This window comes from Salmo salar, chromosome ssa11 (genome assembly GCF_905237065.1).
Source record: "Salmo salar chromosome ssa11, Ssal_v3.1, whole genome shotgun sequence".
Classification (NCBI taxonomy): domain Eukaryota; kingdom Metazoa; phylum Chordata; class Actinopteri; order Salmoniformes; family Salmonidae; genus Salmo; species Salmo salar.
Genome location: NC_059452.1, coordinates 41,258,674 through 41,274,055, shown reverse-complemented (window position 1 = coordinate 41,274,055; position 15,382 = coordinate 41,258,674). Strand labels below are relative to the sequence as shown.

The 15,382-nt window shown below is 48.0% G+C and overlaps 1 protein-coding gene across 9 annotated transcripts in view; it reads left to right on the top strand.

Annotated features, from left to right (window-relative positions):
* Window positions 1-15,382, top strand: part of LOC123725164 (transducin-like enhancer protein 3-B) — a 55,719-nt gene that overhangs the window by 24,530 nt on the left and 15,807 nt on the right. For 2 of the 9 annotated variants that reach the window (XM_045689575.1, XM_045689573.1), the window contains exons 8-14: window positions 3,807-4,020; window positions 4,440-4,456; window positions 8,312-8,434; window positions 8,556-8,606; window positions 9,128-9,280; window positions 13,767-13,899; window positions 14,066-14,235. In XM_045689575.1, coding sequence (XP_045545531.1) covers window positions 3,807-4,020; window positions 4,440-4,456; window positions 8,312-8,434; window positions 8,556-8,606; window positions 9,128-9,280; window positions 13,767-13,899; window positions 14,066-14,235 — 861 coding nt within the window. Of the gene's footprint in view, window positions 1-840; window positions 874-3,806; window positions 4,021-4,394; window positions 4,457-8,311; window positions 8,435-8,555; window positions 8,607-9,127; window positions 9,281-13,766; window positions 13,900-14,062; window positions 14,236-15,382 lie in introns of all 9 variants that reach the window. The other 7 variants (XM_045689574.1, XM_045689572.1, XM_045689570.1 and 4 more) reach the window with 5 other exon arrangements.

Here is a 15,382-nt window from a genome sequence, read left to right as displayed (position 1 = left end):
TCATCTAGGTGGAGCGTAGCAAACTGGCTAAATGGACACTACACAGTCTGTAAAGAATACAGAAATTAGACTGATTTTAAGACCAGACTTTTATATTGCCCTATACGTCAGTATGTGTAGGCCTATCCCTCTATTTAATGAGTATTTAAAAATATATATTTTTTAAATGTATTTTTCTACTCAACGAATTAATACAAGCCACTGCAATTCTGACATAAGAACCTCAGCCATTGCAGGTACCTCAGCCCCCTTGAAGGACTCTCATACCGCTGACCAACGATGTGTTCTCACAGTTCATTTCACTTTGGACATTGTGTTATCGTAGCCTTACCACTCAAACTGTACTGCATTGCATGCACCTGTGGTTAGCCTCCTAGCATTAGCAAGCATTGAGCTATAGCTAGCATTGGCAAGCATGGAGCTATAGCTAGCATTAGCAAGCATGGAGCTATAGCTAGCATTAGCAAGCATGGAGCTATAGCTAGCGTTAGCAAGCATGGAGCTATAGCTAGCGTTAGCAAGCATGGAGCTATAGCTAGCGTTAGCAAGCATGGCGCTATAGCTAGCGTTAGCAAGCATGGCGCTATAGCTAGCGTTAGCAAGCATGGCGCTATAGCTAGCGTTAGTACTGAGCTAGATCTAGGGAAGGTCTCAATTGCGTACTCTTTGCGTCCTCTCTCCTCATCTCCTTAAAACCCATTAGATGAGAAAGCCAGAGGGGCCTCCCCTCTGACCTTCTCCTCAATGGGTTTTGAGAAAAAGAGGACTTGAGTGTGCAATTGAGATCTTCCCTAGCCACAGCTACCTCCTCTTACCACCCTTTTTCTTTGACTCCTACAGCAACAGCAACATGCTGTCTACCCAGCCTTCATGGTCAGTGTTTGGGAGAGGGATGGATGGAGGGAATGAGAAGAGATGTTGTGGTTGACGTTTGTTTGAATTGCTGCCACTGTTAGCATGTCAAGTGGTTTTGTAACGACAGTGTGGTAGGAAGTCGGGAACTAAAGCATGCATTGGGTGTCTCGATACTGAAAATTGGCTTCCTTCCCTTTGTTTGCTTTCCTTGATCCAAAAAAGGTCAGTGCAGGAAAGGAAGCACTTTAAAGTATTGGAACCCAGCCTTGTTTGTTTCTATGCTCTTTAGTCAGGTTGTCTGCCAGCCAGTCTGCCAGTCAGTTATTCTTTCATAGTGTTGATGTTGGTTCCAGCTGACTAACAGTCTGTCTGTGGGAGCTGTGATTTGCCCAGTTAGCTTTAATAGTCTCTTCTCTGCTCATCCCCTCCTGACAAAACCCAGCTAAGATTTGGAGTCATTTACACAGATGAAAACAGATAAGTGTGAAAGGAGGTCGGTCACCTCTTTGTCCAGGAATATTGAATCGGAGGCAGTTTATTTCCCCCATCCCTCACTCCACTCCTCGTCTGCCTCGGTGGCCCCTTAATGAGTCTTCTTGATGATGCTTCTCTGCATGCTTCCCTCATTAGGCACCCTCAACAGGGACTTCTCTGCTCTATCCTTCCCTCCCTCCCCTCCCTCCCTAACACACATAGGCCCCTGCTCCACACACCACCAGCACAATATTGATTAACAATCCTGCCTGTCTAAGTGGGTTCCATCCATTCTATACCGCCAGCCCCTCAGCTCCAGATAATGAGCCTACTGGATAATAGGCCTATTGTTAAGAGACCAGACTTGATCAACCTTTACTGTTAAAAGGCTTACAAGCTCTGTGTATGTGTTTCCCCCTCTTCTAATGAGTAGTATGGGTCAGGGCTATAATACTCCCAGCTAGCTATCAGGAAGGTCAATAGATTGGTTTGGGACTGACTGTTGATGGATGTGCTAAGTGTTATTTAACCTCGTTTTAAAGCACTCGCTTCCCCTTTTCAGCTGAGTGGCTATTTAACTCCCGCCTGTTAGTCTGGATCCCTGAGTCGATCTCGTCTGTCTCTCTCCCTCTCGCTCTCCCTCTTCCTCTCTGTCTCTCACTGTCTCTCTCTCGGCCTCTCTTTCTCTCACGCTCTTTCTCTCTCTCTCTCTCTCTCTCTCTCTCTGACGTTGACAGGCTCTTGGGAGGGCTAAGTGTCTGTGTCCCGCCCTCTCTGCCTGTTAACAGGCTTTGCCAGAGGGCCAGGAGGTGGGCGGCTGACTTTGCTTGTTGGGTGTTGAAAGGTTTGCAGTTTTTATTTTCACCTGCGGTCATGCCGTGTGTGAAATTAACCCTATGTGCAACCCTCTGGGAATACATCCCCAGCCATGTTCTTGTCTGTAGTGTCTGCTAAAACAGTCCACATAGAATAGAGATCTTCGAGTAGGAAGCCTGCTTTGAAGGACGGATAACTAGCAGTTGTTGTGTTGCCGGCTGCTTCTCACTAATTGCTGCAGGCAGCTGGTGTTTGGGCGCAGTTCATCCAGTATTTATCAAGTGTATTCTGTTCATAAAATGAGGTGGACTTTCTTTAGTGCGACGTGTTTGTAGGATACGTGTGTGTGTGTGTGTGTGTGTGTGTGTGTGTGAAGGATACGGGGTGTGTGTGTGAAGGATACGGGGGGTGTGTGTGAAGGATACGGGGTGGGGTGTGTGTGTGTGTGTGTGAAGGATACGGGGGGGTGTGTGTGTGTGTGTGTGTGAAGGATACGGGGTGTGTGTGTGAAGGATACGGGGGGGGGTGTGTGTGAAGGATACGGGGTGGGGTGTGTGTGTGTGTGAAGGATACGGGGGGTGTGTGTGTGTGAAGGATACGGGGTGTGTGTGTGAAGGATACGGGGGGTGTGTGTGTGTGTGAAGGATACGGGGTGTGTGTGTGAAGGATACGGGGGGTGTGTGTGTGTGTGTGAAGGATACGGGGGGGTGTGTGTGTGTGTGTGAAGGATACGGGGGGGTGTGTCCGACCTCATACCCAGGCCCTCATAATAGTCTGAGAATGGTATTTGTGAGGAAGATGGCCTTATTGCTAAGGATGGTTCTTACCTACTGGCCTCTAACAAACATTTGCTAATTAAATTCAACTCCCCAATCCTTCCTCCTTCCCATGGTTTAGGACTGTTATTGGGGAGGGGAGGGAGACTAACAACTTTATGTACTGGGACAGTGGTTCTCAAACCTCTCCTCGGGACCCCCAGCCGGTCCAAACCTCTCTTCGGGGACCCCCAGCCGGTCCAAACCTCTCTTCGGGGACCCCCAGCCGGTCCAAACCTCTCTTCGGGGACCCCCAGCCGGTCCAAACCTCTCTTCGGGGACCCCCAGCTGGTCCAAACCTCTCTTCGGGGACCCCCAGCCGGTCCAAACCTCTCTTCGGGGACCCCCAGCCGGTCCAAACCTCTCTTCGGGGACCCCCAGCCGGTCCAAACCTCTCTTCGGGGACCCCCAGCCGGTCCAAACCTCTCTTCGGGGACCCCCAGCCGGTCCAAACCTCTCCTCGGGGACCCCCAGCCTGTTAATGTATTTGATCTATTCCAGAACTAGCACACATGATTCAACTTGTCAACTAATCATCAGGCCCTTGATTAGGTAAATCAGGTGAACTAGTTCTGTGCTAAAACACAATAGTGAAATGTCTGGGGGTTCCTGGAGAAGAGATTTGAGAACCACAGTACCAGGGCTTGTTATCCAATGGGGTGCCACATTTAGACCGCTGCAGATAGAAATGTGGCATTGACATCAGCTCTTGACAGTACATATTTCTATCTGAGAGTTTCTGTAACGTTGTGCCCACCTTAACTAAGCCCCCTCCATGTGTTGTATATCCAGTCCCCCGGTCTCTTCCCAGCCGACCCACTTGTCGTATGTCTTTTTCCCCAACAGCAACAGCAGCTCCAGGCTCAGCACCTGTCCCACGCTGCCCACGGTGGGCCACCCATCCAGATGCCCCCGCACCCCTCGGGCCTGCAGCCCCCCGGCATACCCCCCATCCCGGGCGTGGCGGGCTCCGGTCTGCTGGCGCTGGGAGCCCTGGGCAGCCAGGCCCACCTGCCCTCCGTCAAGGACGAGAAGAACAACCACGACCTGGAGCACAGAGGTGAGGCGCTTGAGGGTGTGGATAGTTAGGTGGTTCTGCTCAATGGGCAGTGTCACTTTGCATTGCGGCCATTTTGGATCCATACAATAGGCTTTGTGGTTTGATATTGCGGCCATTTTGTCCCTGCTCAGTGGGCATTTGTGGCTCTAAATTACAGCCATTTTGGTTCTGTGCTGATTTTGTTTGAGTATGAGTTGGGTGGCCTGATGTCCATGCACTCTCAGACCACAGTGGCTGTAAACACTTATTAAATTAACTTGTCTGAATGTGAAACCAAAGTATTTAAAAATGTATTTTTCTCGTGAATGCAGGCCCATTAAGTCACAATACATGTTGCCATTAGTACTAACTTTCTTTTCACTTTCTCCCTCTTGGCCTGTCATCCTTTCACTCCCCCCTGGCGATCCCTCTGGTAAAAGAACGAGAGTCGAGCACGGTAAGTTGTCCTTTATTCTTCTGAGGTCCCCCCCATCTCCAACGCCCCCTCTCTCACCCTCTCTCACCCTCTCTCAACCACCTTGCCCTCCCTTGACATTGACTTTGCGCCAGTCTGTTTGGTGACTAAGGCACTTTGCTTAGACTTTAAACACCACACCTTGTTGGAAATGTAAAATTCCTGATCCCTGCAGTAGAACACACACGTTTTGTCTGGTATAAGCTGTTCTGCAATCAAATAATGAATGGGGGGAGCCGAGTCTGCCTCATAGAGCTGGTGCTGCTTCCCCCTCTACACTATCTAATCCAGGTGGAAAATGACTCCAGTCACCAGGCGAGGATTAGCCCGCTCTATAATTTCATCACAATTAAAAGAGACTTTGACTCTCGTCTCTCCGCCTAAGAGGATTTACTGTAGCCCATCTATCCACCCCTCCACCCTCCTCTCTGCCTTTTACTCCTTCCATCTTTCTCTCCAGCCTTATTTTGCCTCTTTGTTTTCTAATGCGCTCCTTTTCGGTTTGTCTGTTTGTTGTAATCATTCTCTCTCTCCTTTCTTTGTTCATACTCAATCGTTTTGTCTGTCTCTCTGTCTTTCTCTCTCTGCCTACTTCCAGTAAATATTTCTGAACACAGATAGTGAATAGTTTCCTCCCTCCTTCCCCCGGGCTTCTTCTCTTGTTAAAGCCTCTGTTTATTAGACTGGATTAAATCTCTCTGATAGCCAGGGATAGCGACGCGGTGGCGGCTGCGCCAACGCAGGGATTGGGTTCCCAATGACTGGGCAGCGTGAATGGGTGCAGTCATGTCTGAAGGGAACGGAACTGGGCCCCTGCGATTAGCAGTGCTAATGCTAACTCCACTCCCCTCCCTCATCTCCCTCTGTCGCTTCCTCCCTTCCTGTCCTGTTGTCTCAGGTCACCTGATAGGGGGCGTCTGAGGTTATCCAGTCTGTTAGTCATGCCTTAAAAGGCCACTGTGTATTAGACAGACAGACACACACATTTGTTTTACTATCCTTGTTGGGACCAAGCAATGTATTTCCATTCAAAATGATATTTACCCTAAACCTAATTCTAACCTTAAACTTAACCCATAAGCCTAAAATAGCCTTTTCCCTTGTGGGGGCCGGCGAAATGTCCCCAATTGTCAGAATTGTCGTTGTTTTTACTATCCTTGTAAAGGTGTCCGCATGCTTCCCAGACGGAACAGTCCAGAAGAGTTTATACATAAGTTTATACATATACTATGACAAAATGTTGGGGCTTTTCGGGCACATTTTTTTTCTCGAGGCCAGTTGGGAGCCGACGTCTTCGCCCGTGATTGGTCAACTGTAGGGATTCTTCAATAGTCTTTGTTGTTGTTCAATGAGAGACGACTCAATAGCACATTTCTTCATTGAGAAATAATGCACCAAACATAGTTCATGTAAAATTGCGTGACTAAGATCTCCTTGGCAGCAAAGTCAAAATGTAATGTAATTACTTTTTTAATTCTGACTTTTGAGGAAGTGTATACTGGCTACGGCATCTCAAAATGGACAAACTGCACTATTGCCGCTTTTTTTTTTTCAAGGGAATGTCTTTAAGGGAGTATGCGAACACACTTGTCCGGTTCACCTAGTCGACTTCAGCTCTCCACTAGCCGAACTGAAGCATGCTGACACCTTAAGGACTTCAGCTCTCCACCAGCCGAACTGAAGCATGCTGACACCTTAAGGACTTCAGCTCTCCACCAGCCGAACTGAAGCATGCTGACACCTTAAGGACTTCAGCTCTCCACCAGCCGAACTGAAGCATGCTGACACCTTAAGGACTTCAGCTCTCCACCAGCCGAACTGAAGCATGCTGACACCTTAAGGACTTCAGCTCTCCACCAGCCGAACTGAAGCATGCTGACACCTTAAGGACTTCAGCTCTCCACCAGCCGAACTGAAGCATGCTGACACCTTAAGGACTTCAGCTCTCCACCAGCCGAACTGAAGCATGCTGACACCTTAAGGACTTCAGCTCTCCACCAGCCGAACTGAAGCATGCTGACACCTTAAGGACTTCAGCTCTCCACCAGCCGAACTGAAGCATGCTGACACCTTAAGGACTTCAGCTCTCCACCAGCCGAACTGAAGCATGCTGACACCTTAAGGACTTCAGCTCTCCACCAGCCGAACTGAAGCATGCTGACACCTTAAGGACTGCTGATATCCACAAGGATAATAAAACCAAAAACGCACACAACCTCAGAGAGAGGGGGGGCCTGGGAGGTAGCTAGCTAGTTACCCACCCCACCACCCCTCCTCTTTCAACCCCTCAGGCCAATCCACCTCTATTTGTCTCTCTCCTTTTATCCTCTCCAAAAGAGAAGCTGCGCATTTTGGAGCCACAATGGCAACATTCATGTACATATTTAGAGCCGGGATGGGGGGAAAGGGAGGGGGAGAATGGAGGGTTTGGCTTAGAGTCACGAGGAGTCAGATTACTTTGTGCAGCAGCCAAGACGAGGGCATGTTGCCTAGAAAGCCCTTCTGAAGGGGGCACCCCAACGCTGCCCAACCACATCCTCCTCCTCTCTCTCGTTCTGTCTGTCAACCACAAGGCCCCGTCTTTTCTCTCTCCTTTTATTTCTTTACTCTCTCGCTGTCGTTCCTTTCTTCTTTCTCAGTGGACATGGGTGAGGGGTTAAAATGGGCAGCTCTTGTCCTCTCTTTAGTCTCTCTGTCTCTGTGGGTAATGAAAGGCTGGATGAGTGTGTGGGCTTGGCATGGAGGGCCCAGTGTACCCAGTGCCACCCTGGCAGTGCCAGCCTAACCCCCCCAGCCTGCCCAGCATGGGCACAAGTGGGGAGCTCAACTCAGTGCCTCACTACTGGCCTCTCATTGGATGCCAGCTGCCTTTTTCTATTTCTTTCACTCCCTCTTTTTCGACAACTTTCCTGCTCTACTTTTTCTCGCCGTTTCCGTTTGCTCTTTGTCAACGTTCCTTCTGTGCTCTCACTCACTCACTCACTCTCTCACTCTCACTCACTCACTCACTCACTCACTCACTCACTCACTCACTCACTCACTCACTCACTCACTCACTCACTCACTCACTCACTCACTCACTCACTCACTCACTCACTCACTCACTCACTCACTCACTCACTCACTCTCTCCTGTCATTCAATCCCTGTGGTTTAGGCAGTTTCCTGTCCCTCCCTCGCTACTTGTTTATGTACTGTATAACCACTGAGTGGTCCTGGCAAGGTGCCGACCTGTGTGAGGTCAGAACTCACCACACCAGCCCACTCTCCAGCAGTCATCCGTTCAGCCCAGCAGCTCTGGAGAAAGAACCACTGTTCACCTGGTGTTTTCCTTTCTGATGGTGTGTGTGTGTGTGTGTGTGTGTGTGTGTGTGTGTGTGTGTGTGTGTGTGTGTGTGTGTTTGTTTGTTTGTTTGTTTGTTTGTTTTTGGAGGGATAGCAGGAGGAGGACAGGAAAACAAGTTCTGCATTGTTTGCGTTGTGTGTAAGCAGCCTCAGTCAATGGAAGGCCTGGGAGAAGATGAGTCTGTGCAGTTTGTCTCCTGGGCTCACTGTCAGGCTCACTCCCTGTCCCTCACTGATGCATCATGGTGCGTGTTGAGCTAATATCCTCTAGTCTGAGGGGAGGTTTAGCTCTGTCAAGGGGTGTGTGTTTGAAGGACTTTGGTAAAGCCCCATCGGCGGCCTGGCAGCTCTCCCCTCTAAGATGTCTGTCTCTACAGCACAAAGACACACTTCAAGACCTAAACTTGCAGAGCACATTTCTCCTAGACGTTTTGTTACGTGGGACGACTCCTGTGACTGACATGGTTCCTCGTCTGTCTGCGTGTTGTTCCAGAATAACTCAGTGTCTCCGTCGGACAGCCTGCGTGCAGCCAGCGACAAACACCGCAGTTCCTCTGATTATAGCATGGACTCCAAGAAACGCAAGGTGGAGGAGAAGGACACTATGAGCAGATACGTGAGTGGGAGCACACACACACACACACACAAATAATACAGTCAGCACCTTTAAACAGGAGAAGTACTGCTCTCACACACTGATATAAGTGTGGTCACTGTCTAACACTGTCTCTCAACAGGATAGCGATGGAGACAAAAGTGACGACCTCGTCGTGGATGTGTCCAATGAGGTAAGAGCAGCTGGTCGCTTGCATGTGTGTGTTTGAGTGGACATACGTATGAGTGTGTTGGTATGTTAGTGTGGTTGAGTTGCAGAGCCACATTCCACCCCGTCTCTCTGGTAGCTAGTGACTGAACACTGGTGTCTTTGTTGAGGAACCAGAGCTGACAGAGACCTTAACAGCTGTCACACCCTCACTAAGGTCACCAGGGAAACGGCCCCTAAAATACAGAAGGAAGCAGAACTGTGTGGTTGTGTATAACATCCACTTATGTGTATGTGTACCAAATAAAAGCTTTATTTGTACGGAGACATGCTTATACAAAGAAACCTGGATGGAACCCCTAGGGTGACGGAGACAGAGGACAAACAAAGTGTGTGTGTGTGTGTGTGTGTGTGTGTGCACGTGGCCTGGGTTTGTTTGACCTTCATGTACATGTTCCAGCGTGTTTCCACTCCTCCATTTACTCATTCTCTCACTCTCTTCCTCTCCCTCATCATTTTTCTCTTTCTCTTGTTCTCTCTCTCTAGGACCCAGCCACTCCCAGGGCGAGCCCTGCCCATTCTCCTCCAGAAAACGGTCTGGACAAATCACGGGCCCTAAAGAAGGACGCCCCCAACAGCCCCGCCTCCGTGGCCTCCTCCGGCAGCACGCCCTCCTCCAAAGCCAAGGACCACGCCCACGTGAGTGTGTGTGTGTGTGAGAAACGGGAAAGGAGGGGGTAGGGGAAAACAATAGACAAGGGGTGAGTGTGAGGGGCTCATACATGGGAGGAAGTGTAGCTATTAAACTGCTGAAGGAGGGTTGGGGGTTGGAGAGGAGACTCACAGTGCTCTGCTCCTTTCAATATCCTTTATGGCAGGCAGAATAAATGTTCATTGCTTTCCCAGCCCCGGATCGTAAATAAACCGGGACAATGACAGGGAGATTGCTCTGTCCCACCCTCCATCTCTCTCTCCCATCCCTCCTTCCCTTACCAGGCCCCATGTCAATGTGCTTAATTACTGGTCTAGTCAGGGAGCAAACTACAGAGATCTCCCTCCCTCACCAGTCCTATCTCCTTGGCTGTGGTAATGTGCTTAACTAGTCAGGACTCATGTTTCTGTCCGGGGGTGGGGTGGAGGGGTGCAGATTAAAGGGAAATGAGGGCTAAAGAAGGACCACCATCTTGGATGTTAGGGCTCTGACAAGCCAGTCTCTAATAGAGTTTTATGTGGCTCCACAGGGTTCTAATGAACTGGCACTAGTAGATTGGATTATATTCAGCTCACCACTCAAATTGTCACTGGATTTTGGGGGAAAGTGGTTGTTATTTTGGGATTTGGTCTTTGGTTTCTATTTGTCCCTCTCTCTCCCTGTCTCTCTCATACATGTTCTATTTGTCCCTCTCTCTCCCTGTCTCTCTCATACATGTTCTATTTGTCCCTCTTCTCTCCCTGTCTCTCTCATACATGTTCTATTTGTCCCTCTCTCTCCCTGTCTCTCTCATACATGTTCTATTTGTCCCTCTCTCTCCCTCATACATGTTCTATTTGTCCCTCTCTCTCTCTCTCATACATGTTCTATTTGTCCCTCTCTCTCCCTGTCTCTCTCATACATGTTCTATTTGTCCCTCTCTCTCCCTGTCTCTCTCATACATGTTCTATTTGTCCCTCTCTCTCCCTGTCTCTCTCATACATGTTCTATTTGTCCCTCTCTCTCCCTGTCTCTCTCATACATGTTCTATTTGTCCCTCTCTCTCTCTCATACATGTTCTATTTGTCCCTCTCTCTCCCTGTCTCTCTCATACATGTTCTATTTGTCCCTCTCTCTCCCTGTCTCTCTCATACATGTTCTATTTGTCTCTCTCATACGTGTTCTATTTGTCCCTCTCTCTCTCTCATACATGTTCTATTTGTCCCTCTCTCTCCCTGTCTCTCTCATACATGTTCTATTTGTCCCTCTCTCTCCCTGTCTCTCTCATACATGTTCTATTTGTCCCTCTCTCTCCCTGTCTCTCTCATACATGTTCTATTTGTCCCTCTCTCTCCCTGTCTCTCTCATACATGTTCTATTTGTCCCTCTCTCTCCCTGTCTCTCTCATACATGTTCTATTTGTCCCTCTCTCTCCCTGTCTCTCTCATACATGTTCTATTTGTCCCTCTCTCTCCCTCATACATGTTCTATTTGTCCCTCTCTCTCCCTCATACATGTTCTATTTGTCCCTCTCTCTCCCTCATACATGTTCTATTTGTCCCTCTCTCTCCCTCATACATGTTCTATTTGTCCCTCTCTCTCCCTCATACATGTTCTATTTGTCCCTCTCTCTCCCTCATACATGTTCTATTTGTCCCTCTCTCTCCCTCATACATGTTCTATTTGTCCCTCTCTCTCCCTCATACATGTTCTATTTGTCCCTCTCTCTCCCTCATACATGTTCTATTTGTCCCTCTCTCTCCCTCATACATGTTCTATTTGTCCCTCTCTCTCCCTCATACATGTTCTATTTGTCCCTCTCTCTCCCTCATACATGTTCTATTTGTCCCTCTCTCTCCCTCATACATGTTCTATTTGTCCCTCTCTCTCCCTCATACATGTTCTATTTGTCCCTCTCTCTCCCTCATACATGTTCTATTTGTCCCTCTCTCTCCCTCATACATGTTCTATTTGTCCCTCTCTCTCCCTCATACATGTTCTATTTGTCCCTCTCTCTCCCTCATACATGTTCTATTTGTCCCTCTCTCTCCCTCATACATGTTCTATTTGTCCCTCTCTCTCCCTCATACATGTTCTATTTGTCCCTCTCTCTCCCTCATACATGTTCTATTTGTCCCTCTCTCTCCCTCATACATGTTCTATTTGTCCCTCTCTCTCCCTCATACATGTTCTATTTGTCCCTCTCTCTCCCTCATACATGTTCTATTTGTCCCTCTCTCTCCCTCTCATACATGTTCTATTTGTCCCTCTCTCTCCCTGTCTCTCTCATACATGTTCTATTTGTCCCTCTCTCTCCCTCATACATGTTCTATTTGTCCCTCTCTCTCCCTCATACATGTTCTATTTGTCCCTCTCTCTCCCTCATACATGTTCTATTTGTCCCTCTCTCTCCCTCATACATGTTCTATTTGTCCCTCTCTCTCTCTCATACATGTTCTATTTGTCCCTCTCTCTCCTGTCTCTCTCATACATGTTCTATTTGTCCCTCTCTCTCCCTCATACATGTTCTATTTGTCCCTCTCTCTCCCTCATACATGTTCTATTTGTCCCTCTCTCTCTCTCATACATGTTCTATTTGTCCCTCTCTCTCCCTGTCTCTCTCATACATGTTCTATTTGTCCCTCTCTCTCTCTCTCATACATGTTCTATTTGTCCCTCTCTCTCCCTGTCTCTCTCATACATGTTCTATTTGTCCCTCTCTCTCTCTCATACATGTTCTATTTGTCCCTCTCTCTCCCTCATACATGTTCTATTTGTCCCTCTCTCTCCCTCATACATGTTCTATTTGTCCCTCTCTCTCTCTCATACATGTTCTATTTGTCCCTCTCTCTCCCTGTCTCTCTCATACATGTTCTATTTGTCCCTCTCTCTCTCTCATACATGTTCTATTTGTCCCTCTCTCTCCCTGTCTCTCTCATACATGTTCTATTTGTCCCTCTCTCTCCCTCATACATGTTCTATTTGTCCCTCTCTCTCCCTCATACATGTTCTATTTGTCCCTCTCCTCTCCCTCATACATGTTCTATTTGTCCCTCTCTCTCCCTCATACATGTTCTATTTGTCCCTCTCTCTCCCTGTCTCTCTCATACATGTTCTATTTGTCCCTCTCTCTCCCTCATACATGTTCTATTTGTCCCTCTCTCTCCCTGTCTCTCTCATACATGTTCTATTTGTCCCTCTCTCTCCCTCATACATGTTCTATTTGTCCCTCTCTCTCCCTCATACATGTTCTATTTGTCCCTCTCTCTCCCTCATACATGTTCTATTTGTCCCTCTCTCTCCCTCATACATGTTCTATTTGTCCCTCTCTCTCCCTCATACATGTTCTATTTGTCCCTCTCTCTCCCTCATACATGTTCTATTTGTCCCTCTCTCTCCCTCATACATGTTCTATTTGTCCCTCTCTCTCCCTCATACATGTTCTATTTGTCCCTCTCTCTCCCTCATACATGTTCTATTTGTCCCTCTCTCTCCCTCATACATGTTCTATTTGTCCCTCTCTCTCCCTCATACATGTTCTATTTGTCCCTCTCTCTCCCTGTCTCTCTCATACATGTTCTATTTGTCCCTCTCTCTCCCTCATACATGTTCTATTTGTCCCTCTCTCTCCCTCATACATGTTCTATTTGTCCCTCTCTCTCCCTCATACATGTTCTATTTGTCCCTTTCTCTCCCTGTCTCTCTCATACATGTTCTATTTGTCCCTTTCTCTCCCTGTCTCTCTCATACATGTTCTATTTGTCCCTCTCTCTCCCTCATACATGTTCTATTTGTCCCTCTCTCTCCCTGTCTCTCTCATACATGTTCTATTTGTCCCTCTCTCTCCCTGTCTCTCTCGTACGAGAGGGTTGCCAGTGTTCTAGTTGGATGGGTTGCCAGCGATCTAGTTGGATGGGTTGCCAGCGATCTAGTTGGATGGGTTGCCAGCGATCTAGTTGGATGGGTTGCCAGCGATCTAGTTGGATGGGTTGCCAGCGATCTAGTTGGATGGGTTGCCAGCGATCTAGTTGGATGGGTTGCCAGTGATCTAGTTGGGTGGGTTGCCAGTGATCTAGTTGGGTGGGTTGCCAGTGATCTAGTTGGGTGGGTTGCCAGTGTTCTAGTTGGGTGGGTTGCCAGTGTTCTAGTTGGGTGGGTTGCCAGTGTTCTAGTTGGGTGGGTTGCCAGTGTTCTAGTTGGGTGGGTTGCCAGTGTTCTAGTTGGGTGGGTTGCCAGTGTTCTAGTTGGGTGGGTTGCCAGTGTTCTAGTTGGGTGGGTTGCCAGTGATCTAGTTGGATGGGTTGCCAGTGATCTGGTTGGGCGGGTTGCCAGTGATCTGGTTGGGCGGGTTGCCAGTGATCTGGTTGGGCGGGTTGCCAGTGATCTGGTTGGGCGGGTTGGGGTTCTATTGCTTTGTGATTAGCATCATTTAGAATAACAATGGAACACACTGGAATAAAGCAACATTAATCACATCTAGTCTCTCTCTGTCAGAATGATAAGTCATCCACACCAGGCCTAAAGTCTAACACCCCCACACCTCGTAACGATGCCCCCACACCAGGCACCAGCACCACCCCTGGTCTACGGCCCATCATGGGCAAGCCCTCGGGCATGGAGGCACTGGGTAAGTCCTCACACACATACACACTCATACCCACATGTATACAAACACACTCGCCCTCTAACCACAAATGGATTAACACGAAAATAACTTCCTTGTAGGTCTGCCCATTTGCCTATGACAGAATCAGTTGTCCTTACCGTCTCTCTCTCCTCCCTCTCTCTAGCAGCTCCAGCCCTGCGTACCCCTTTGTCCATAGCTGGCTCCTACGCCACGCCCTTCGCCATGATGGGCCACCACGAGATGAACGGCTCCCTGACAAGCCCCGGGGTCTACGCTGGCCTCCACATCTCCCCCCAGATGAGTGTGGCCGCTGCTGCGTACGGACGCTCGCCCATGGTACGCTCCCCTAAAACTCCACCTCATGAAGCCACATACTCACATTCAGCCCCTCAGCCCTATACACAGGCTACAGTTACTAATACAGCACAGTCACACAGGCTACAGTTACTAATACAACACAGTTACACAGGCTACAGTTACTAATACAACACAGTTACACAGGCTACAGTTACTAATACAACACAGTCACACAGGCTACAGTTACTAATACAACACAGTTACACAGGCTACAGTTACTAATACAACACAGTTACACAGGCTACAGTTACTAATACAACACAGTCACACAGTCTACAGTTACTAATACAACACAGTCACACAGGCTACAGTTACTAATACAACACAGTTACACAGGCTACAGTTACTATTACAACACGGGCTACAGTTACTATTACAACACGGGCTACAGTTACTATTACAACACGGGCTACAGTTACTATTACAACACGGGCTACAGTTACTATTACAACACGGGCTACAGTTACTATTACAACACGGGCTACAGTTACTAATACAACACGGGCTACAGTTACTATTTCAACAAGGGCTACAGTTACTATTACAACATGGTCACACTCGGCTACAGTTACTAATACAACACAGTCACACAGGCTACAGTTACTAATACAACACAGTCACACAGGCTACAGTTACTAATACAACACAGTCACACAGGCTACAGTTACTAATACAACACAGTCACACAGGCTACAGTTACTAATACAACACAGTCACACAGGCTACAGTTACTAATACAACACAGTCACACAGGCTACAGTTACTAATACAACACAGTCACACAGGCTACAGTTACTAATACAACACAGTCACACAGGCTACAGTTACTAATACAACACAGTCACACAGGCTACAGTTACTAATACAACACAGTCACACAGGCTACAGTTACTAATACAACACAGTCACACAGGCTACAGTTACTAATACAACACAGGCTACAGTTACTAATACAACACAGGCTACAGTTACTAATACAACACAGGCTACAGTTACTAATACAACTCAGGCTACAGTTACTAATACAACACAGGCTACAGTTACTAATACAACACAGGCTACAGTTACTAATACAACACAGGCTACAGTTACTAATACAACACAGGCTACAGTTACTAATACAACA